The sequence below is a fragment of the Elephantulus edwardii genome, unplaced genomic scaffold, assembly GCF_000299155.1.
Source record: "Elephantulus edwardii isolate Elephantulus edwardi_28Jun2011 unplaced genomic scaffold, EleEdw1.0 scaffold00266, whole genome shotgun sequence".
Lineage (NCBI taxonomy): Eukaryota > Metazoa > Chordata > Mammalia > Macroscelidea > Macroscelididae > Elephantulus > Elephantulus edwardii.
This window is the reverse complement of record NW_006400016.1, coordinates 984,082-1,007,873: the sequence shown is the minus strand read 5'-3', so window position 1 is coordinate 1,007,873 and position 23,792 is coordinate 984,082. Positions and strand designations below refer to the sequence as shown.

The 23,792-nt window shown below is 52.9% G+C and overlaps 1 protein-coding gene across 1 annotated transcript in view; it reads left to right on the top strand.

Annotated features, from left to right (window-relative positions):
- KMT2B (lysine (K)-specific methyltransferase 2B) overlaps window positions 1-23,740 on the top strand; it is a 25,204-nt gene extending 1,464 nt beyond the window's left edge. Inside the window, exons 3-40 of the mRNA XM_006899718.1 lie at window positions 6-94; window positions 1,128-1,200; window positions 1,434-3,172; window positions 3,269-3,523; window positions 3,718-3,831; window positions 3,933-4,083; window positions 4,327-4,606; window positions 4,775-4,830; window positions 5,082-5,360; window positions 5,675-5,769; window positions 5,985-6,083; window positions 6,228-6,341; window positions 6,484-6,630; window positions 6,734-6,829; window positions 7,290-7,407; window positions 7,909-8,022; window positions 8,171-8,355; window positions 8,435-8,524; window positions 8,615-8,719; window positions 8,828-8,901; window positions 9,455-9,570; window positions 9,666-9,757; window positions 9,844-9,981; window positions 10,779-10,937; window positions 11,208-11,328; window positions 11,406-11,484; window positions 11,589-11,749; window positions 12,695-12,922; window positions 13,005-14,316; window positions 14,392-14,481; window positions 14,556-14,665; window positions 21,985-22,122; window positions 22,222-22,296; window positions 22,397-22,574; window positions 22,830-22,937; window positions 23,051-23,134; window positions 23,250-23,379; window positions 23,465-23,740. Coding sequence (XP_006899780.1) covers window positions 6-94; window positions 1,128-1,200; window positions 1,434-3,172; window positions 3,269-3,523; window positions 3,718-3,831; window positions 3,933-4,083; window positions 4,327-4,606; window positions 4,775-4,830; window positions 5,082-5,360; window positions 5,675-5,769; window positions 5,985-6,083; window positions 6,228-6,341; window positions 6,484-6,630; window positions 6,734-6,829; window positions 7,290-7,407; window positions 7,909-8,022; window positions 8,171-8,355; window positions 8,435-8,524; window positions 8,615-8,719; window positions 8,828-8,901; window positions 9,455-9,570; window positions 9,666-9,757; window positions 9,844-9,981; window positions 10,779-10,937; window positions 11,208-11,328; window positions 11,406-11,484; window positions 11,589-11,749; window positions 12,695-12,922; window positions 13,005-14,316; window positions 14,392-14,481; window positions 14,556-14,665; window positions 21,985-22,122; window positions 22,222-22,296; window positions 22,397-22,574; window positions 22,830-22,937; window positions 23,051-23,134; window positions 23,250-23,379; window positions 23,465-23,740 — 7,868 coding nt within the window. The remainder of the gene's footprint in view (window positions 1-5; window positions 95-1,127; window positions 1,201-1,433; window positions 3,173-3,268; window positions 3,524-3,717; window positions 3,832-3,932; window positions 4,084-4,326; window positions 4,607-4,774; window positions 4,831-5,081; window positions 5,361-5,674; window positions 5,770-5,984; window positions 6,084-6,227; window positions 6,342-6,483; window positions 6,631-6,733; window positions 6,830-7,289; window positions 7,408-7,908; window positions 8,023-8,170; window positions 8,356-8,434; window positions 8,525-8,614; window positions 8,720-8,827; window positions 8,902-9,454; window positions 9,571-9,665; window positions 9,758-9,843; window positions 9,982-10,778; window positions 10,938-11,207; window positions 11,329-11,405; window positions 11,485-11,588; window positions 11,750-12,694; window positions 12,923-13,004; window positions 14,317-14,391; window positions 14,482-14,555; window positions 14,666-21,984; window positions 22,123-22,221; window positions 22,297-22,396; window positions 22,575-22,829; window positions 22,938-23,050; window positions 23,135-23,249; window positions 23,380-23,464) is intronic.
- The last annotated feature ends 52 nt before the right edge of the window (window positions 23,741-23,792 follow it).

Below are 23,792 nucleotides of genomic sequence, written 5' to 3'. Positions count from 1 at the left end.
GCGGGGCCGGGGCCGCGGCCGGGGCCGGGGCTGGGGCCCGAGCCGGGGCTGGGTGCCAGAGGAAGAGAGCAGTGACGGGGACTCGGACGATGAGGTGAGGCGGTCGGAGGTGTCCCCAGCGCCAGGCAGGGCGGAGGCCAGGACTTTCCAGGGGTCTGGGTGGCCCCCAGGGGTGTTGTGGGAAGCAGGGAACTCGGGGGCCCTTGCAGAGATAAAGGGTCGTGGGAGAAGGTAGGCTGCGCGGAGCTTCCAGTGGAAGCGGCCTCGGAAAGTGGATGGAGGAGCCCGGACTGCAGCCAGTCACTTGGGCCAGAGGCAGGTACAGACAAGGGGTCCCGGGCTGACCCTTCTTGAGAGTGGCTACATACAGCTGGAGCGCCTGCGGGTTTGGGTCAGGAGGCTGTGGGCATTGCATATTGCATGCCTTACCGCTGGAGATTGACAGCGGCCGTGTGGACAGGCCAGGGTTATCTGGACTCTAACCTGTAGGCTGCCAGCCCGGTCGGGTAACCTCTGACACATCCCTGCCTTAACGAGTCCCCCAAATCCCCTTCTAACCTGGGTGGAGAGAGAGGAGAGTGATGTGGTGGAGGGCCTGGGTGTCAGGGCGCTAGCAGGCATGCACTGCAGTCAAGGGTGAGGTGGGCACTGGCTTGGCTGAGGACTTAACCCCCTGCAGATAAAGCAGGAAGGTGTGCATTGTGTTGTTCAGGACCAACTGTTGGTGACCCCCTGAGGGTCCTGAGTGCATCCTAGCACAAGAAATCATTTGATGCCCTCTCACGTCTCTTATTTGCTAGGCTAGTCCCAGGTCCGTATGAGAAGCTATAACCCGAGCTCTCTTTTTCTCTTGTGAGTGTATGCTTCCTGTCTGACTTGAGGACTCTTTCCTTGCTGGGCCACTGACAGCTGTGCCTGTGTGGCCTGGCATTGCTGGTGGTCCAGGGTCCATGATCTCTTATGCTTCTAATTTTTCTGGCCTTTTGGTCTTTTTATTTCCTTGAAAACGGGCAAGGTTTTGTTAAGGAGGAAGCTGGGGCTATTCCTTGATAACTTGAGCCTCAGGTGGAATGAGGGTGCTGGCACTGATTGCTGTTTCTCCCCTCCACCCCGGTCCCCTAAATCAGGAGTTTCAGGGTTTTCATTCAGATGAAGATGTGGCCCCCAGTTCCCTGCGCTCTGCGCTCCGATCCCAGCGAGGTGAGTGACGGGGAAACTACATCTAGCATTGCAGGAATATTCTTTGTGTCAGCTCTTGCCTGTTAAACCAGAGGTTCCCATCGTTCACCAAGCCTGTACTGTGTTCAGAGCCCAAGCTACCTTGAGCAGTGGGGGAAACAGCCCAGAAAGATGTAGACCCTGCCCTCCTGGAGTGCCTTCCTCACTCTGCAGGGCCAGCTTGACCCATATCCCCACACTTATTCTCCTTTTAGGTCGAGCCCCCCGAGGCCGGGGCCGCAAGCATAAGACGACCCCTCTTCCGCCTCCTCGCCCAGCAGATGTGACACCCACCCCCCCCAAGACCCCCGCCCGGAAACGAGGTGAGGAGGGCACAGAACGAATGGTGCAGGCACTGACTGAACTCCTCCGGCGGGCCCAGGCGCCTCCAGTCCCCCGGAGCCGGGTGTGTGAGCCCTCTACCCCTCGTCGGTCTCGAGGCCGGCCCCCAGGAAGGCCATCAGGACCCTGCAGGAAGAAGCCACCAGCAGTAGTAGTAGCAGAAGCAGCTGTGACAATCCCCAAACCTGAGCCCCCACCTCCTGTGGCTCCAGTAAAATACCGGACTGGCAGCTGGAAGCACAAAGAAGGACCAGGCCCAGGTCCTGGGACCCCCAAACGTGGAGGACAGTCTGGCCGAGGAAGCCGTGGTGGCAGAGGTCGGGGCCGAGGTGGCCTCCCACTTGTGATCAAGTTTGTTTCAAAAGCCAAAAAAGTGAAGATGGGACAGTTGCATTGTGAATCAGGTCAGGGTCAAGATCAACATGGGGAAAACTGTCAGGATCCTCCTCTAGGAAGAGTTGGATCTGAACAGGAAGGGGACCCCTGCTGGGAAAAGCAGGAGCAGAAGCTAGAAAAAGAAGAAGATGAAGAGAAAAGAAAGGAGGAAGGGGAAGAAAAGGAAGAGAAGCCTGTAGATGAGGAAGAGGTGGTTCTAGCCAAGGAAAAGGAGGAGACCAAGCTGCTGTCACCACCCCTGACTCCTCCAGCCCCCCCACCTTTCCCACCCCCTGCAGCATCTGCTCCTTCTCCTCCCCCATTGTGTTCTCCACCATCCCCACTGTCCCCCCCACCTCCACCAGTCCCTCTTCCATCTCCTGCCCCAGAGGAGCAGGGCGAATCCCCTTCTCCTGTGGTCCCAGTGGTCACGACCTGCTCTAGGAAGAGGGGCCGACCTCCTCTGACTCCCAGTCAGCGAGCAGAGCGGGAAGCTGCTCGTGCAGGCCCAGAGGGGGTTTCCTTGCCTAGTCCGACCCCCAGCACCACTACAGGAGGCCCTCTGGAAGACACTCCCACCGTGGCCCCTAAAAGTACCACCTTTCTAAAGAATATTCGGCAGTTTATCATGCCCGTGGTGAGTGCTCGGTCCTCTCGTGTTATCAAGACGCCCCGGCGATTTATGGATGAAGATCCTCCTAAGCCCCCGAAAGTGGAGGTCTCACCTGTTTTGAGGCCTCCTGTTGTCGTTTCCCCACTGCCACCTCAGGAACCTGCCCCGGCCCCTTCTCCACCACGTGCCCCAACACCCCCACCTACCCCAGTCCCACTCCCTGAGAAGAGACGGTCAATCCTAAGAGAACCCACATTTCGTTGGACTTCACTCACCAGGGAATTGCCTCCACCTCCTCCAGCCCCACCCCCGCTTTCTGTCTCTCCCCCTGCTTCTATAACCCCATCTAGAAGACCCCTGCTCCTTCGTGCCCCTCAGTTTACCCCAAGCGAAGCCCACCGGAAGATCTATGAATCGGTGCTCACTGCTCCTCTTGGGGCTTCTGAAGCCCCTGAACCAGAGCCACCTCCTGCTGATGACTGTCCAGCTGAGCCTGAGCCCAAGGCAGTGGGCCGGACCAACCACCTCAGCCTGCCTCGATTTGCCCCTGTGGTCACCTCTCCCATTAAGGCTGAGGAGCTCCCACATGGGTCTCCAGCTCCAGGCAATGGGCAGCAGCCCCCGGCCCAGCTCCAGCAGCCCCCGGCCCAGCTCCAGCAGCCCCCGGCCCAGCTCCAGCAGCCCCCAGCCGAGCTCCAGCTGACCCCGGCCCAGATCCAGCAGCCCCCAGTTCAGATCCAGCAGCCCCCACAGACTTTGCAAGCTCATTTACTACCCCAGGCGCTATCACCACAGCAGCCCCAACTACAATCACAGCTGCAGCCACCACCACTGGAAAAGACTCGGCTTACAGGCCTGGGCTCCTTACCACTCTCAGGGGTGGAGGAGAAGATGTTTAGTCTCCTCAAGAGAGCCAAAGTGCAATTGTTCAAGATCGACCAGCAGCAGCAGCAGAAGGTGGCGTCTTCAATGCCGGTGAGCGTGGCACGTTGACTAGATCACCTGCATCTAGTCCTCCCCTCTTTGGTTTTCTGTCACCTTTTGATCTGCCTCCCTCACAGGGAACCCGAAGACGTTTTCCTTCTCTGGTCCCATCCCTTCTTCCTTAGCTCTTTGCACCACCATCTTCCCAACCCCTGACCGTATTTATTGCTGTCCCCCACACACAGCTGAGCCCTGGAGGGCAGAAAGAGGAGGCCATGGGTACTGTCAAGCAGATCCCAGACAGAGGTTGTGTCCGGTCCGAAGATGAATCCGTGGAAGCCAAGAGAGACAGACCCTCGGTAGGGAGCAGAAGGAGTGCCTTTCCCCATGCATGAGAAGGCTAATTGAGAGAACAGGGCTGAGAACTATACACACGTATTCTTGGTTTATCTTCCCCCAGGGTCCCGAATCCCCCATGCAAGGCCCCCGCATCAAACATGTCTGCCGTCATGCTGCTGTGGCTCTGGGTCAGGCCCGGGCCATGGTACCCGAAGATGTACCCCGTCTCAGTGCCCTTCCTCTTCGGGATCGGCAGGACCTCGCCACAGAGGGTAGGGGGGCTTGTGTAGTGGAGAAACTTGACAACAGTGTAAAGTTTTTGGGGGGAGCAAGTGTAAATATCTAGGATGATGGGAACCAAGTCAGGTACTTGGCCAGGTGACAAGAGTTGGGAGTGGTGAATCATAACATGAGTTTATTTGGGGTTGTCTGGGAACCTGAGAGTATGGAAACCAGAAGGCTCGTTGGATGGAACCAGTGACTGTGGCTCCATCCATCCCTCTCTGCTGCACTAGATACATCATCAGCATCTGAGACTGAGAGCGTCCCATCACGGTCCCAGCAGGATAAGGCGGAGTTAGCAGGGCCTGGGGGGGACTCTGAGCCCACAGGGTCTGGGGGAACCCTGGCCCACACACCCAGGCGCTCACTGCCTTCCCACCATGGCAAGAAGATGCGAATGGCACGGTGTGGGCACTGCCGAGGCTGCCTCCGTGTGCAGGACTGTGGGTCGTGTGTCAACTGCCTTGACAAGCCCAAGTTTGGGGGGCCCAACACCAAGAAACAGTGCTGTGTGTAAGTAACTGGGATGTGACCTCCATCCCTGCCCTTGGTTGGTAGTCCCCCAAGACCCTTTTCTCAAGCCCAGCGAAAACAGTGGGATTGGCATCCTTGTGGAGAGCTTCCTCTCTTCCCCCAGACCACCAGTCCCCAACTCTGGTGACGTGCTGCTCCCCTCCCCAGATACCGGAAGTGTGACAAGATAGAGGCTCGGAAGATGGAACGTCTGGCCAAAAAAGGTAACAAGGTTTGAGGAGCATTTCTCCACAAAACCTTACTTAGATTTTGATGCTAAAGAAACCACTTCGCTTTGCTTCTCTTTGCTCACGTTACCTTTGCAATCCACCACTCTTGAATTCTGTATCACGTGCTTTATGTACCTCTGCCATATTTGCTCTCTTTTGTGCCACTTTTCTTGGCTTTTCTCCATCCCAGCTTCACCTATGTCCCTGGCTGAGCTCAAATCCCACTAAGTCCCCTGTTCCCACAGGCCGGACGATAGTGAAGACGCTGTTGCCCTGGGATTCCGATGAATCTCCTGAGGCCTCCCCTGGTCCTCCAGGCCCACGCCGGGGGGCGGGATCTGGGGGGCCCCGGGAGGAGGTGGTGGCCCCCCAAGGGCCCGAGGAGCAGGACTCCCTCCTACTGCAGCGCAAGTCAGCCCGGCGCTGCGTCAAACAGCGACCCTCCTATGATATCTTCGAGGATTCGGACGATTCGGACCCTGGGGGTCCTCCCGCTCCCCGGCGTCGGACCCCCCGAGAGAGTGGTACGGCTTGCTTATCTCTCTACCAAGAAGTTAATTCAGTGTGTCTGTGGAAGGGGCAGGGTTCCCAGACCTAGTAGATAGGCCCTATCAGCCTGGTATAGGAAGTGGCTGAAGGTAGAAAGGAGCGAGGGTAGGAAGGCTTTTAGGAGGGCGCAGAATGGCTGTGTAAAGTAGTTGTTGAGTTATTGGGCTATTCTGGTGGGTCTTGTTTAGTATTTAAAAAGGCCTGGACATCTGAGTACTGTTGGAGTAGAAAGTACACTAGATGACGTATTGGGAAGGTTGGGGACCTCATTCTGATGTGTTTTGCCTAGAGCTGCCAGTACCAGAACCTGAGGAGCAGAGCCGGCCTCGCAAACCCACCCTGCAGCCTGTGGTGCAGCTCAAGGCCCGGAGGCGCCTGGAAAAGGTCAGCAGGCCCCTGCACCAAGAACCCCCAGCCTCTGTAAAGCAAAGCTCCTGTCTTCTAGAGGCTTCCCGGCATATTAGGGTACTGAGTTGCTGGATTGTTTACACCAAGTTCACACTCTGGGGGAGACTCAGGCAGGTGGAAGGAGAAGGCAATGAAGGGTCTGTAGAGGGTGGCATCACTGCCTTCTCACAGCCACCACCATCCTTCTGCAGGATGCTGTGGCCCCTGGTCCTTTTGCTTCTTTTCCTAATGGCTGGACTGGAAAACAGAAGTCTCCTGATGGTGTGCACCGAGTCCGTGTGGATTTTAAGGTATAACATTTAGCAGGGTGAAGGTGGTGGTGCAAGGGCTGTGATCAGATGAAACTTGATTGTGTGAGAGAAACAAAAGATTTCAGGATGGATCTGGCTGACATTCCTGGCTGCCCACTGATCCTGTATCCTCTCTTCCTTCAGGAGGACTGTGACCTGGAGAATGTGTGGCTGATGGGTGGCCTGAGCGTACTCACGTCTGTGCCAGGGGGACCGCCGATGGTGTGCTTGCTCTGTGCCAGCAAAGGCCTGCATGAGGTTAAATATTTGCACTTTTTTCCACTGACTCCCAAGTCCCCGTTGGCCCTCACCACCTGATTTCTTGTCCCCCTCAGCAGGGTCTCAACCCCTGGCCTTCTGCCCTCACACTGTGCCCATCATTTACTCCCCCACCCCCAAGCTGGTGTTCTGCCAAGTCTGTTGTGACCCCTTCCATCCCTTCTGCCTGGAGGAGGCAGAGCGGCCCCTGCCCCAGCATCATGATACCTGGTGCTGCCGCCGCTGCAAGTTCTGCCACGTCTGTGGACGCAAAGGCCGAGGATCCAAGGTCCAGGCATGGGGGCCAGCCTGGGCTGGGTGGAGGTATGGAAGAGAGAAGTGTCCCTGTGCCCATGGTTCTGACATTGCTGTACATCTCTGTCATCCACCAGCACCTCCTGGAGTGTGAGCGCTGCCGTCACGCTTACCACCCAGCCTGCCTGGGGCCCAGCTACCCAACCCGGGCCACCCGCAAACGACGCCACTGGGTGAGAAAGTGCCCGCTCCCTGTGTGCTGGGATTCGGATTCCTGCTGCCACCCGCCCTGCACTCGGTCTAGGCCGGTGAATAGGCTTGGGATTCCTTTTGAAAATTCGATAAAATATGTCCACTTCAGATTTCCTGTGTTTTTATATTCATGGGCCAAGCCAGTCTGCCGTAGTTTCAGGAGGTCCCAGATTTCATAGTCCCGGGCTTGGAATCCCCGCTCTGCTTTGGTCCCTACTTTGCCCACCTCCCTCTCACAGATCTACTTCTTGTTTGTCCTCTCCTGATTCTCTCACTTCTTTCTTTTCCTTTTGATTTCTGTTCATATCTTTTACGTGTTTCAACTTACCTGTTCTTTCTCATGTGCTTCCTGCCAGCTGTCACCCCTCCTTGTCCCCCTACCCCCTCATGACCCTCCAGCCTGCTGTCTGGCTTTCTCCTAATATTGCCCCACTCCCCCAGATCTGCTCAGCCTGTGTGCGTTGTAAAAGTTGTGGGGCAACTCCAGGCAAGAACTGGGACGTCGAGTGGTCTGGAGATTACAGCCTCTGCCCCAGGTGCACCCAGCTTTATGAGAAAGGTGGGGACCTGGCAGGGGGGTCTGGGCCTCGGGGGCCATAGGGGAGGGGGCAGGTACCTAGACAGGTGATTAGAACAGGTAATCTTTTCCAGCAAATGACCATCTTCTAGCCACACCCACCTTTTTTTTTCCTTTTCAAGGTGCTTGTCTACTGAAGCCTACCCACTATGTAAAATGGGGGCAGAACTCCTCTGCGGGCAGTGGGAGTTGCAGCCCAGGGACATATCCTGGGACCTCAGACCTCTACTGAGCAATTTAAAAATCTGCTTTTTGTTCTTAATTCGGGCAGCACATTTGATAAGATCCTCCTTGTCCTCTTGAGGTTTAAAGAGGCCTTGTCCTCAAGCAGCTTCTTGGCAATGATGAAGATCCAGCCCGAGAGCATTATGGAAGCAGTCCAGACAGCAGTAGAGCATGGCCGGCCCCTGAGCAGGGCGTCCGAGGGACAGGCATGCAGTCAGCCCAATCCCTCTGACTCCCTTCTCCTTGCCTGCCTTTCAGGAAACTACTGCCCAATCTGCACACGCTGCTATGAAGACAATGACTACGAGAGCAAGATGATGCAGTGCGCACAGTGTGACCACTGGGTGCATGCTAAGTGTGAGGGCCTTTCAGGTCAGTGAATACCTGGAGCATGGCCTCCGCTCTGGAGGTCTGTGTATACTCCCTCCAGACCCCTTAAAGGACAGGTGGGCAGTGCAAGGACTGCTGGAAGCCCTCACACCGCCTTTGCTGTCTGTTCTTTCCTCACTCTGCTATCCAGATGAGGACTACGAGATCCTCTCGGGGCTGCCGGATTCAGTGCTGTATACCTGTGGACCATGTGCTGGGGCCACACGCCCCCGCTGGCGGGAGGCTTTGAGCGGGGCCTTACGGGGAGGCCTGCGCCAGGTGCTCCAGGGCCTGCTCAGTGCCAAGGTGGCGGGCCCACTTCTGCTGTGCTCCCAGGTCGGGAACCCTCACAAGGCAGGAGCGGGTGGGGCCTGCCTAGTACCAGCTCTGCTGACCTCCACCCTCCCCATTACAGTGTGGGCAGGACGGGAAGCAGCTGCACCCTGGGCCCTGTGATCTGCAGGCTGTGAGTCGGCGCTTTGAGGAAGGTCACTACAAGTCTGTGGTGAGTGGGATACTGGAGGAGCGGGTAGGTGAGTGCCACGAGGAGAGGGCTGGGCATGAGGGGCTCAGACCATGATGGACCTCCTTACAGCACAGCTTCATGGAGGACATGGTGGGCATCCTGATGAGACATTCAGAAGGAGGAGAGACCCCAGAGCGCCGAGCTGGAGGCCAGATGAAGGGGCTTTTGCTGAAAGTGAGCTCTTTGGGGGACACCGGTTGAGTGGTGTGGCGGGGGCCACCCTATCCTCACCAGTTCTTCTGAGGAAGCCAGTTCTTCTCATCTTGTTAACCCACTCCCCAGCTGCTAGAGTCTGCGTTCAGCTGGTTTGACGCCCACGACCCCAAGTATTGGCGGCGGAGTACCCGGCTGCCAAAGTGAGCAAGGCTGAGTAGCAGGAGGGGACCCATGGGACAAGGGCAAAGGGAGGGCTCCTAGGGAGGCCAGGGGTCAGGCTGGGCTGAGGATTGTTGGCGGGCAGAGTCTAGGAGTGACAGAACTGGGTTGAGATTCTTTTGTTTAGCAGACTCTGAAGGCTTAGTTTGCTCTCACGGTTTCTGTTTGATGCACATTGGGGATAGTAGTGAGTAAATGACATTGGGCTCTGTTCTTATAGTGGTCAAGACAGGGGACTGAACAGGCACCAGTGACCAAGAAGGTCAGGAGGGACAATTGCCTAAATCTCAGATCCAGGAACACTTCTCTGAAAGAGGCAACACACAGTTTGAGGAAAGCTGTTCTGGCCTGACAGGCAGAATTTCATATATCAAGGGTGGTATGAAAGGGCCTGGACTTTTCAGGGAATTGGAAGAAATTCCACATTCAAACAGGGCAGAGGGTGATGTGGCATGCTTAAGCTGGTGGTGTGTGCAGGGCCAAGTCCAACTTCCTTTGTCAGATGTGACACATGTTGACCTTTTCTGTCCGCAGTGGAGTCCTTCCCAATGCGGTGTTGCCCCCATCTTTGGACCATGTCTATGCTCAGTGGAGGCAGCAGGAGCCAGAGATCCCAGAATCAGGGCAGCCTCCAGGGGGCCCCTCAGCAGGTACTAGAAATGGGAGCAGGAAGCCTGGGCCCCCAAGTTTAGAGGACGTACTTCAGGTCCTAATTCTCATATGCCCCTTTCCACATTCTGTCTAGCTTTCCAGAGCAAGGATTCAGCTGCTTTCTCACATCTGGAGGACCCCCGACAGTGTGCACTCTGTCTCAAGTATGGGGATGCAGACTCCAAGGTGAGTGCTATTCCAGGAAGTCACAGTGTGGGTTCTTGTTCCTGGAGTCCAGACCCCTGATCACACCATCCTCTTGCTACCTCTAGGAAGCAGGGCGGCTCCTGTACATCGGGCAGAATGAGTGGACCCATGTCAACTGTGCCATTTGGTCAGCCGAAGTGTTTGAGGAGAATGATGGCTCCCTCAAGAATGTGCATGCTGCTGTGGCCCGAGGAAGGCAGATGGTGAGGCGTGGGCCATTCTCATTCTGGGTTATGGGGTCTCGTCCTTCCTCCAATGGATAAGATGTTTGTTTGACCTGCTCTACTGGGGTGTATATTTTCACTGAGTTTTTTGGTTGTTCCAGCACTCTGGTGCTAAAGTGATGGGCTTTTCCCTATTTGTACCTTATGGCCATAAACGATGTCAAGCCTAGGAGAGAAAGTTATCAGGCCTGCAGCTGATTGATTCTGTGCTGGATTCTTTCCATACAGTGTGGTCTTTAGTTCTTACTACAACCCTGTAAGGTGAGACATTAACTGGGTTAGAATTTCCCCACTCAACAATATGACGCTCAGATACTATCTCACGCTTCCTGTAATTGAAGTGGTGGTCGTTATGTGCTTTTGAGTCGCCTGCGACTCATAGCAACCCTATGTACAACAGCCCTAAACCCTGCTCTATCCTATGCCAATCTTACTGTCTCTGACACACCTACTTCAGTCAATGAATCAATACGTCTCATCAAGGGTCTTCCTGTCCTGCTCTGTCCCTCTATCCTCCATCTCCAAAGAGTGGTCCCTCCTGGCAAAATGTACAAAGTAGGTCAGATGAAGCTTCAGAATCCTTGCCTAGAAAATCCAACATCATTTTGATTTGCATCTGGCTGTGGTTGCATATGGGGTCAGTGTCTGTTTTTTTTGTGAGTGCATGGTGCTAGGCTAGACAAGAGGGCCCAGGCAGAGTGTCTAGGACAGTAGCTGTCGGTGTCACACCAGTCCAGGTCCTTGGCTTCCCCCTTAACAGTCCCTTCCACCCGCAGCGCTGTGAGCTCTGCTTGAAGCCCGGAGCCACGGTGGGCTGCTGCCTGTCTTCCTGCCTCAGCAACTTCCATTTCATGTGCGCCCGGGCCAGCTACTGCATCTTCCAGGATGACAAGAAGGTGTTCTGCCAGAAACACACAGACCTGCTTGATGGCAAGGTGGGCTAGAACCTTAGGGAAGACAGCACTCTATTGCTTTCCCCTCCCCTTTGAATGCCCTGATTCCTAGGGATGGTTGTCTTCACTCAGGAGCCCCAGTGAACCCTCAGGCCTGACCTCTGCTGCTCCTCAGTGTTTCTCCCTTACATGTTTCCCAGGGTCTTTTAGGCCAGGCCCCTGACCATTCAGCCCCTGCCTACAGAGCCTTTCCCTCGCATTCCCCTCATTCCCCACCAATCCAGCAACCCCCATTCGCCACTAACCTCCCAGGAGATCGTGACCCCTGATGGTTTTGATGTTCTCCGCCGAGTCTATGTGGATTTTGAGGGCATCAACTTCAAGCGAAAGTTCTTGACGGGGCTTGAACCTGATGCCATCAATGTGCTCATCGGTAAGCCATCTGTTTTCTACCTTAATCTTCTGGACCTTGCCTGGCACCACCCCTCCTGACCTCTCCTTGTACCACAGGCTCCATTCGAATTGACTCCTTGGGTACTCTCTCTGATCTCTCGGACTGCGAGGGACGACTCTTCCCCATTGGCTACCAGTGAGCAGTTGAGGAGTGCCCGGTGGGATCAGGGGACTCAGAGGGCCGAATCCTGTTTTCCAATTCATGACCTCCTTTCCTTGTTCCATGTGTCTGTCTACCAGGTGCTCTCGTCTGTACTGGAGCACAGTGGATGCTCGGCGGCGCTGCTGGTATCGGTGCCGAATTCTCGAGTATCGGCCCTGGGGGCCCAGGGAAGAGCCAGTCCACCTGGAGGCAGCAGAAGAGAACCGGACCATTGTGCACAGCCCCACCCCTTCCTCAGGTACAGCCTTGCTACCACCTCATTTTCCCTCTGAATGCTATTTACCTTGAGTGATTAACTCTTCTAAGTCCAGGGTGCGTGCCAGTTTTTCATTTATTTTCACGGTAATTAGAGATAATATATTGGGTACTTGTTATTTATAAGAAGTGAAGAGAAAGGGCCATGGAACTTACTTTTACTAGGAGGCGATGGATGGACAAATGCCTACCTGACTTAAGGCTACATGTTCCTATAATGCTCCCCACAGCCCTCTAAGTGTGGCGCAAGCTGTGTTTTACTGTGCTGAGCGGAATGGTGGAGCCAAGATTTGAACTTGTATCTGTTTTGTTACTTACCTGGTGTCATTACAACCTGTAGCTAAGAATTCACTGGTAGAGCAGAGAACAGGCTTGGAGACAAAGAGAGAGATCATGTGAGCCCAATAAGAGATGTGAGGTGTGTTTGCAGTTGAGGGGTTTATTTCAGCTTGGAGTGTGGCATGATGTGGAGAAGGGAGGAGGAGGCACATGCTTTGACTGAAAACAAGGTGTTGAGAGGAGGTGGCAAGACTGCCTTTGTATGTTGGGTGGAGCTAGCTAATGGGGAGCCTGAAGCACCAGGCTGGGGCAGATGTGTTTGATGTGGCAGGATTCAGGATTCGCAGAGCAAGTCAGAAAGTGGTAAGACTGGCCGTGCTGGAGAGAGGGCAGTGCCCCTGGGCAGCTGGATGCTGAGTCAGCAGCAGAGAGCGACGAGCAGCCCCAGCAGTTGGCAGGGACAGTGACAAAGTCTGGGTGAGGTGGGCTGCACAGGTGCTGACCTCAGTGTCTTTGGAGATGTCACAGAATGAGGGGTTGGGGCTGGCTGATGCTGGCGTAGACTAGTCAGGGTCAGGCCTACATGACAAGAGGTTCTGATGGAAGGACCTGCGCTGCCCCTGATACCATTCTCCTGCCTTCTTCTTAGAACCCCAAGATCATGAGAACCCGTTGTCAGATATGGATACCCTTCTCCCTGGAACTCCTGAGCATCACTCACTTGTTCAGAACCTGGAACCCCCGCTTCGGTCAGATCCGAGTAGCGCCCTTCCTCTGGCCCCCCGCTCATTCTCGGGGGCTCGAATCAAAGTGCCCAACTACTCACCCTCTCGGAGGCCCTTGGGTGGTATCTCTTTTGGACCCCTGCCTTCCCCTGGTGAGCAGCTGGGAGCATTGGGGGAAGGGTGGGAGGAGACAGAGCGCCTGGCTGGCACTGACCCTTACCCTTCTGCCCCCAGGAAGCCCCTCTTCTCTGACCCATCACATCCCTACAGTGGGAGACCCAGACTTCCCAGCCCCCTCCAGACGCTCTCGTCGTCCCAGTCCCCTGACTCCAAGGCTGCCATCATCACGACGGGCCTCTTCCCCCCTCAGAACTTCCCCTCAGCTCAGGGTGCCCCCTCCTACCTCAGCCATTACAGCCCTCACACCTACCTCAGGGGAGCTGGCTCCCCCTGGCCCAGCCCCGTCTCCTCCACCACCCACTGAAGATCTGGGCCCGGACTTTGAGGACATGGAGGTGGTGTCGGGACTAAGTGCTGCTGATTTGGACTTCGCAGCCAGCCTGCTGGGGACTGAGCCCTTCCAGGAAGAAATTGTGGCTGCAGGGGCCATGAGCAGTAGTCACGGGGGCCTTGGGGACAGCTCAGAGGAGGAGGCGAGCCCCAGCACCCACTACGTCCGCTTCCCTGTCACTGTTGTGTCTAACCCTACTCTGACTCCTGGTGTGCTCCCTGGAACCCCTCGCATCGAGCAGCTGGATGGAGTGGACGATGGCACAGACAGCGAGGCTGAGGCGGTCCAGCAGCCTCGGGGCCAGGGGGCTCCACCTTCAGGGCAAGGAGTGGGCCGGCCTGGGGTTGTCGGGGCCGCAGGGGACAGGACCCGACCTCCCGAGGACCTGCCATCAGAAATAGTGGATTTTGTATTGAAAAATCTGGGGGGGCCTGGCGAAGGGGGTGCTGCCGCCAGAGAGGAGCCACAACCCTCACCACCGCCACTGGCCAATGGCAGCCAGCCCCCCCAGGGCTTGCCTTCTAGCCCGGCTGACCCCACCCGGACGTTTGCCTGGCTCCCGGGAGCCCCAGGGGTCCGAGTGCTGAGCTTAGGCCCTGCCCCTGAGCCCCCCAAACCTGCCACATCCAAAATCATCCTTGTCAACAAACTGGGCCAAGTATTTGTGAAGATGGCCGGGGAGAGTGAACAAGTCCCATCCCCAGTGAAACAGCCACCCTTGCCCCCTCCCATTCCCTCCACAGCCCCTACCTCTTGGACTCTACCACCAGGACCCCTACTGAGTGTGTTGCCTGTGGTTGGGGTGGTTCGCCCCGCCCCCCCTCCTCCACCCCCTCCCCTGACACTGGTGCTGAGCAGTGGACCCGCCAGCCCACCCCGCCAGGCCATTCGTATCAAGAGGGTGTCCACCTTCTCCAGTCGATCTCCGCCAGCACCCCCTCCAAACAAAACTCCTCGACTGGAAGAGGATGGGGAGTCCGTGGAGGAGAGCCCCCAGGCTCCAGCAGGAGCCCCTTCCTCACTGAGCAGTAGCAGGTGAGTGAGTGCAGAGCCAGGGAATCCTGTCGGGATGGGGAGGAGGAGGAGGTTCAACCTCATGGTTCCCCCCAGGTTTAGCCGAGTGAGAATGAAAACCCCCACAGTGCGTTGTGGTTTTGAGCTGGATCACCCTGGTGAGCCCACTGGAGAGGAGAGCCCCGGGTGAGTGGCCAGATGCTTCCCGGGAGCCCTTTCTCGTCTTGCCTTTCCTCCTGCTGACAGGTCTCTCCTTACAGGGTCCTCCAGGAACAGTCCCCCCTGCCATCACTGGTGGACAGTGGTCCTCCTCAGGTCCCTGATGGTCCCTCTGACTTACTGTTTGAGTCCCAGTGGCACCACTACTCAGGTATGAATAAGCATGCTCTGTTGGTGCCCTCTTCCTGTACCTGCTTCAGCTGGCTGACCAGTCCACCTCAGGAAACGCACACCAGCAGGGTGTGAACCCAGGACTAGCTGCCAGGGTTAGAGACACCCTCAAGAACCTTACAGCCTTAGGGCAGAAGTAGATGGAATTTCAGCCCAGTATGAGAAGTCTTCTGAAAGTGCCTTGTCCAGGCTGCCCGAGAACCAGGGAAGGCCCTCAGATCCTTGCTGGCCAGCGTCAGGGAAATCTAGTAAACCTAAAGATGACATTCTGGGGAGCATCCAGGAAAGATTGAGGCTTTCCTGATATAGGACTCAGAAAAGGGACTGGAAGAAATTTGGAAGAGACCAGTGTCCTAGAGGAAGAGAGTATTTCCCAGTGTGAGCTGCCGGGGTGTAAGCAGGTGGAGTGGAGGATTGGCACAGGTGTGGGCAGGTGGCGCAGGGTAGGGGGAATGTCTTCAAAGTCCAGAACCAAAGACAGTGAGGAAGCCGGAATCTCTCAGGAAAGCTTACCTAGGATGGAGGAGGAAGGGAAATAGGCAGCTGGAGGACTTTGGTGAGGGTGGAGGCCGCAGAGCCACAGGGAGGGTCTGCTTGTGGATGGAAGGGCCATGGTGGTCGATTTTGAACAGGAGAGCCCTGACATGGAGAAAAAGCACAGGGAGGGATACTAGTGACAGGTTAGGGGCAGTTGGAGTAGTTTTTGATTGAAGCTGGAAGCGAGGTTCCTCTGCTAGCTTAGGATTCTGTTGAGGTTGTGGTTGCTGAGGGCAGTTGGGGAGAAGGAGTTGGCAGCCACCAAGTAAGCTGGTCATTGAGCAGCCTGAGGCCTGTCTGGTTGTATGGGTTTTTTTTCATTACATAGAGTCCAGCTGCTGAACACAGTAGAGAGGGATGGTCTGAAGCCACTTAACTACAGAGTCTACTTAGACTACTTAGCCAGCATGGTCATAGATGGTGTGATGATACGCAGTGACCAGGATAGAGAAGACAGACCTGTACATTAGCAAGTGCGTGGCAGGTTAGAATGAGCAGTGAGAGATGGTGCCATCAAGAGGTCCATATACCAGGGAAGAGAATTCTTCCTTGTGTTCTGGGAATAGCACGGGGTTAAGGAAGAGGGGAAGAGCGGAGATGGAAGAAGTAAGCCCTGGGCACTGAGACCTGAAAACAGTCACAAAGCAAGGAGCAGTATTACAGGTTCAGCTAGGGCTAGGGAGGACATGGGGGCAGCTTGTTTCAGAGAAGGGACATGCAGGGAGTATGGCCCTATGAGCCCATGGCATTCTTAAAATGTGGTCCTTAGACCACCACCATCCCTGTGCTCTGCCACAGATGGTTTCATTGGGTGAGGCATTTGGGAAATGTTCCGTTGAAACTTCTCTTCTTCGCACTGCATCCAAACTGTTCAAGGTCATTGATGGCTCTCAGTGTGATTGAATATACTGGCCACATCCTGCTTGAGCCAGCAGCAACATTTATGCAGTGACTGCTTCCTTTGAGAATCATTTCCTTCCCAGCTCCTGGAACTCCATAATCCCAGCTTGTGGTTGTGCTGCCTGATTGTCCCAACCTGTCCTCAACTCCAGTGTCTCCATGCCCCTGGTTTTGACCTTTGTCCCCTCATTCACTTCCCAGGTCCTCATCATGGTTAATCCCAGCACTTCTCAAATTTTCCTGTCCAACCTAGATTTGCCCCTGAATTTTTAATATTCTGCTGCCTGCTTGTCATCTTCACCATTGGGATATGGGGGAGGCTTTCTAAGAATGTCTCAAACTCAGCGTGGTCTAAACTGGACCCTTGACTTTCATTCTAAACTGGTCCTTCCTCATTTTTACCTCCTAGTACTCAGGCACCAAACTTCCAAGATATCCATAGCCTGCCTCCCTCTTTCCCCCTCTACCCGCATCTGCCACGTCAGCACATCCTGTGTCCTGGTTCAGATCTCTTTTGAATGGCCACTTTTAATTCCCCCATCCTGGGCTACTGTAGAGCCTCCTCCCTGGTCTCCTTGCAACAAGAAGCCAAAAGAGATCCAGTTAACACACCTGGGTCCCAGTAGGTCTTTCCTTGGCTCTGAGCCTTTCCCTCGTCCCCCTTCACTCTGATGTTCCTCTCCTCAACCTGCGAACTCCTCGCCTGTCTACTTCCTCCCTGCTCTCCACAGTCCTGGTAACTTACTCCCTTCTACTCCTCCATGACTTGTTCATCTCACTCCACCCACAGTGTCCCTGCTGGGGTTCTTGAATGCACCAGATGTGCTCTTACCTCAGAGCCTTCGCACTGGCCATCCTTCTTCCAGTAGCACCCTGACCCTTGCTGCTTCTCTCACTCCCCAGTCTCTGCTCTCAGGGTCCACTTCCCAGGAAGGCCACCTTTAGCATCATGAGCATGCAAGGGCACATTTAAAGGATTTTAACATTTCTGGGGTTTTATCTCCTTTTTAATTTTCTAGCATGATAGATAGCACCAGGATATACAACTATGAAAATGGCAAGGGAATTTCCTTTGTCTTCTTAAATTTCAGTATCCTTATCAGTTACCAGTCAGGTTGACTCCTGTATACAGTGACCTTACATCTGACGAGAACACTCCATAGAGTTTCTATGGCCCATTTTTCAGAAGTAGCTCTCCAAGCTTTTCTTCCAAGGCACTTTTAAATAAACTTGAACCTCCACTCTTTTTCCAGTAAGTGCATTGTTGTTGTTATGTGCCGTCAAGTCGTCTGCAACTCATAACAGCCCTGTGTACTACGCCAGTCTCACTAATTCTGACACACCAACCCCCATTGCCCCAGTTACTGTATCAGTCCACCTCATCCAGGCTCTTCCTCTCCTGCACTCTGTCCCTCCACCCTTCCGAGCATGATGTCCTTCCCCAGGGACTGATCAGTCTCCTGACCACATGCCCAAAATATGTGAGACAGAGCTTCAGAATCCTAGCCTTCAAGGAGAAACTTGGTTTCACCCTCTCCAAAACAGACCTATTTGTTTTCTTGGCAGTCCATGGTATGTTCTTGACTCGTCTCATGTGCCACAACTTGAAGGAATCAATTCTTCTTCTGTCATCCTTAGTCGTTTGTCCAGCTTTTTGAAGCATAACAAGTAATTGCGAAAACCATGCCCTGGGTTAGGTGCACCTTAGTCTCTAGACTGATATTGTTGCTGTTCAGCACTCTGGAGAGGTCCCTGACAGCACATTTGGATGGTGGTGGTGGTTGTTGTTATGTGCTGTTGAGTCGCTTGCGACTCAAAGTGACCCTGTGTATTAGTACTAGCTAATTAAGACCCATCTCAGTGTCACCTTTAGGTGACGACAGGCCATGTCTCGTCTGTGAACCAACAGCTCTGCTACCCAGTTAACTTCTTGACTTTTCTATTCTCCCTAGCTTTCTTTTCTTTTTCTGACATTATATGTTTTACCATTATATTTATTGTTTCTTCATCCAACAAGAATGTAAACACAAGAGCAGGCATTTGGGTCAGAAAGCATTTGTTGATCATTCTGATGGACAAATTCAAAACCCATGCACAGAACAAAATTTCTGTTTGGTCAGAATTAGCCTTTAAGAAATCTTTTAAGTAGCTCATAAGGTACTGTGGATCTGATCCTATATTGGTTTTGGTTAGGTGCCATTAAGTGCAGTGCAACTCATAGCAACCTGTGAATTGTATAACTGAGCCCTGTCCTATCGTGTGCCATCCTCAGCATCTCTCTCTTACACACTTGAGCCCACTGCTGCAGTCACTGTTAGTCCACCTGGTTGAGGGTCTTCCTCTCTTTAACCACCCCTCCACCTCTCCAAGCATGATGTTGCTCTCCAAGGAATAGCCTTTCCTAGCAACATGCCCAAAGTGTGTGAGACAAAACTTTGTTATCTTTGCCTCTAAGGAACACTCTGACTGCACCTTCTCTAAGACATTTTGTTCTTTGGCAGTCCACAGGATGGATATTAAGTACTCTTCTCCAACACCATAGCTCAAAGGCATTAATTATTCTTCTGTCATCTTTATTCATTGTCCAGCTCTCAGATGGATAACAAGTGACTGAAAAGACCATGGTTAGAATCAAGTGCACCTTAGTCTTCAGACTGACATCATTGCTTTTCAATAATTTGGAGGGATCCCTGACTGCAGACTTTTCCAGTGCAATACATCTCCTGATCTGACTGCTGGTACCAAGAGTATTGATTGTGGATCCATGAACTTGCTGAATCTTAATTTTTTTTCTCCATTTATCATGATGGTGACTATAGTGGTGAGAATTTTTGCTTTCTTGATGTTGCAGTGTAATTCATATTGAAGGTTCTAATCTTTGATATTCTGCAGCACATATTTCAAGTCCTCATTTTTCACCAGGCAGTGTTGTATTATCTATATAATGTAGATTATTGATGAGTCTACCTCCAATTCTGATATCATATTTTTCTTCATAGAGTCCAGCTTCTTGAATAATTTGCTCAGCATACAGCTTGAATAGGTATGGAGAGAGGCCTGATGCACACCTTTCTTAATTTTAAGAAATTATAATTAAGTAGTAATGCGAAACCTATACTTGGACCAAGAGGCAATCGTCAGAACAGAGCAGGGAAACACTGCATGGTTCAAAATTGGGAAGGGTGTAGGCCAGGGATGTGTCCTATCTCCAGACCTTTCCAACCTGTATGCAGAACAGATTATCCAGGAGGCTGGGCTGCATGAGGAGAGGTGTGGCATCAGGATTGGAGGAAGATTCATCAACAACCTGCGTTATGCAGATGACACAACCCTGCTTGCTGAAACTGAGGAAGACCTGAAGCGCTTGCTGCAGAGGGACAAGGATTGAAATTTTCAATATGGGTTGAGGTTCAGTATCGAGAAAACAAAGATGCTCACCACTGGACCAATTGGAAGCATCAGGATGGATGGTGAAGAGATTGAGATTGTTGACAGCTTTAGTTTGCTTGGCTCCAGAGTCAACACTCTTGGCACCAGTAGTCAGGAAGTTAAAAGACGTATTGCGATGGGACAGTCTGTAGTTAGGAACCTCTTCAAAGTCCTTTAAGAGCAGTGGTGTCACTGTGGAGATGAAGGTGCGCTTGATACAGGCCATGGTCTTTGCAATCCCTTGCTCTGTGTCAGAGCTGGACATTGACTAGGGTTGATAGAAGGAGTATCGATGCCTTTGAGCTGTGGTGTTGGAGAAGAGTATTGAATATACCATGAACTGCTAAGAATACGAACAGGTTCATCCTGAATAGAGTTAACCACATTGCTTCTTGGAGACAAAGATTCTGAAACTCCGTCTGATGTACATTGGACATGTAGCAAGGAGGGACCAGTCCTTGGGGAAGGATATCATGCTTGGGAGGGTGGAGGGACAGCGCAGGAGAGGAAGACCCTCTGTGAGGTGGATTGATTCAGTGATTGGGGTAATGGGGGTAGGTGTGTCAGAGAGTGTGAGATTGGCAGCAGGATACAGCAGGCTTTAGGGCTGTTGTACATAGGGTCGCTATGAGTTGCAGGCAACTCGACAGCATATAACAACACCACTATTGCCTTGATCTGTTCACACCTCTTTTGTCTAGGTGTAGGTTTTGCATGAGCACTATTAAGTGTTCTAGGATTTCCATTCTTCTCAGTATTAGCTATAATTTGTTATCATCCACTTAGTCAAATGTCTTTGAGTAGTCAGTAAAGCATAGATAAACATTTTTCTGATATTCCTTGTTTTCAGCCGGGATCCATCTGACTGACATCAGTAGTGATATCCCTGGTGCCTGGCCTCCTTTAAATCCTGCTTGAACTTGGGGCAGTTTTCTATGTACTGTCCTAGCCATTTTTTAATGATCTTCAATAGTATTTTGCTTGCATATAATATTAATGATAATGTTTGATAATTTCCAGGTTCTGTTGGATTATCTTTCTTGGGAATGGGAGTAAATACGGATCTCTTTGTCAGTCAGCCAGACTGCTGGCCTCCAGATTTCCTGGGATAGACCTGTGCCCATATATGTGCTCATAGATTAGCACATTCAAATCCAAGGGTGTAAAACTAATAAAATTTAATAATAATTAAAAAAAAATTCAAGGGTGTTAGTTGAAACATGTCACTTGGTATCCCGTCAATTTCTGGGACCTTATTTTTTGCCAGTGCCTTCAATGCAGTTTGAACTTCTTTCTTCTTTACCGTTAGCTCTTGATCATAATGGTACTTCCTGAAATATTTCAGTGTCAACCAGTTTTTTTTTGTACAGGGATTCTGTGTATTTCCGCCATCTTCTTTTGATGCTTCCTAAATCATTCAAGATTTTGCCCATAGTATTTCTCAATATTGCAACTCAAGGCTTAAATTTGTTTTTCACTTCTTTTCAGCTTAAGAATGCCAAGTGAATTCTTCTCCCCCCGCCCTTAGTTCTATGCACATTTCGTTATAACTCTTTGCTTTTATCTTCTTGAGCTCCTGTTCACCTCTTTTACTTCAGCATCTCTTCTCTTCCTTGTGTTTTGGCTTCTCGACGCTGTAGTGCAATTTTCAGAGTCTCTTCTGACATTCCTCTATCTTTGTAATTAATGATCTTTTGCTCTCTTCACGGATGATATCCTTAATTTCATCCCACAACTCATCTGGTCTTTGATAATTGGTGTTCATTGCTTCAAACCTATTCGTAAGATGATTTTTCAGTCCAGGCGGGATAGACTCCAGAACTGATTTTGATTCTCGTGGACTTGTTCCCATTTTCTTTGGCCTCAATTTGAAAGTGCACACGAATAATTAGGATTCTTTATGGTCCTATGCTGGAAACATTTACAGAATTCAAGTCTGTTTTAATAATGTGTGTGCAACAGTTGGAATCCACCAGGTGCTCTGCTGAAGGAGGGACAATCTCCTCCTGTATCAGTCAGATCTGATTTGATGGTACACACACACATACACACATACACACACAAAATAATAAAATTTAAAAAATAATGTGTGTGCAAATATAATTCTCCAGGATTTTTCATTTGGTGTGAGACAGAAGGATGGAATAGATGGGCATTTATGGGAGACTGGAGCTTGAAAGCTAAGCTTCCCTGAACCTGCCCATCTGACCAAAAAGACCTTCAGAAAAGAAACTACGGACCCCTTATGGGAAAATAGTATCTGTTCTACAGTTGAGGAGGAGGAGGGCTGTCAGTCCCAGGTATCTGTGCTTGTGCCTGGATAAGATGGGATATTAGTATCTCCTGGTAGGGCAGTGGGGAGGGACATGGAGGGGAGAGGCTTTCAGTCCTGGAAGGGTGATCCCCCACCTCCTGACATGCTTCCTGGAACAGGTGAGGCTTCAAGCTCCGAGGAAGAGCCTCCTTCCCCAGAGAACAAAGAAAACCAGGCCCCAAAACGGGCCGGCCCGCACCTGCGCTTCGAGATCAGCAGCGAGGATGGGTTTAGCGTGGAGGCAGAGAGCTTGGAGGGTGAGTCTGGAGCAATGTTGACGGGAAGGGAGGACCAGAGAGGGAGGGTGGCAAATAGAACGTCATTGTGACCCGGGACTGGCCCTGCCCTCTTCCCAGGGGCATGGAGGACGCTGATTGAGAAAGTTCAGGAAGCCCGAGGGCATGCCCGCCTCAGACATCTCTCTTTTAGTGGTAAGTGAGGGGTCCACAGGGACCACCAGGGAGAGGGTGACTCCCCAAGGACAAGATGGCCCTCCCTTCTAACTTGACATCTTCACCTTTGACACCCCAGGAATGAGTGGGGCGAGGCTGCTGGGCATCCACCACGATGCTGTCATCTTCCTGGCAGAACAGCTGCCCGGGGCCCAACGCTGCCAGCACTACAAGTTCCGCTACCACCAGCAGGGAGAGGGCCAGGAGGAGCCACCCCTCAATCCCCATGGGGCAGCCCGGGCTGAGGTCTATCTTCGGTAAGAGCTCTGGGTTGCGAGGCCAGCGTTGGGAGCCCAGTGGGAGCTCCCCAGGGTGCTCAATAGTTTGGTAAGAGATGGGAAACTTAGGCCTTCAGACTCTAGATGTAGATCCAGAGCTCATAACGGGCTGAACACCCGTTTCTCCTTTTGCTTTGTCCTCTCGGCAGCCATATTCCTTCTGGCCCAGCAGCAGGGAGGTCAGCTCTGAGGGATAGCTGTGACCCTCCTGCCCTCTCTTTCCACCCCCTGCAGGAAGTGCACCTTTGACATGTTCAACTTCCTGGCTTCCCAGCACCGAGTGCTCCCTGAGGGGGCTGCTTGTGACGAGGAAGAGGACGAGGTACAGCTCAGGTCAACCAGGTAAGGAGGGCAGGCTGGGTTGCTGGGCGTGGTCTGGGAGGGTCCTGAAGACCACGCTTAGGAACAAGAGAGCAGTTGTTGAGCCTGTGTGACATACTGGTTACCTCCCTTAGACGTGCCACCAGTCTGGAGCTGCCCATGGCCATGCGCTTTCGCCACCTTAAGAAGACCTCAAAGGAGGCTGTGGGGGTCTACAGGTGAGTGGGGTTGGGGGGGAAGAATGCCCCTTGGGAGGATGGACAGGTGCCCTGATACATGCTGCCTTAGTTCCATCCCCGTCCCCTAAAATTCTCTTGGCTCCTCACCCCACAGATCGGCCATCCATGGACGGGGCCTATTCTGTAAGCGCAACATTGATGCTGGCGAAATGGTCATTGAGTACTCGGGCATTGTCATCCGCTCCGTGCTGACCGACAAGCGGGAGAAGTTCTATGATGGGAAGGTGGGCTCCACCAGGCCCTGTGAATGAAGACAGGTGGGGTGAGTTCCTGGGGTCCGATCCCCTAACTTCCTGGCCTATCCAACAGGGCATAGGGTGCTACATGTTCCGAATGGATGACTTTGATGTGGTGGATGCCACCATGCATGGGAATGCTGCCCGCTTCATCAACCACTCGTGTGAGCCCAACTGCTTCTCCCGGGTCATCCACGTGGAGGGCCAGAAGCACATAGTCATCTTTGCTCTGCGCCGCATCCTGCGTGGTGAGGAGCTCACCTACGACTACAAGTTCCCCATCGAGGATGCCAGCAACAAGCTGCCCTGCAATTGTGGCGCCAAGCGCTGCCGTCGCTTCCTTAACTGAAGCTCTGGGGGACCCCTTCCTCTGCCATCTTCTCCCTAGCCGGGGGTGGGGA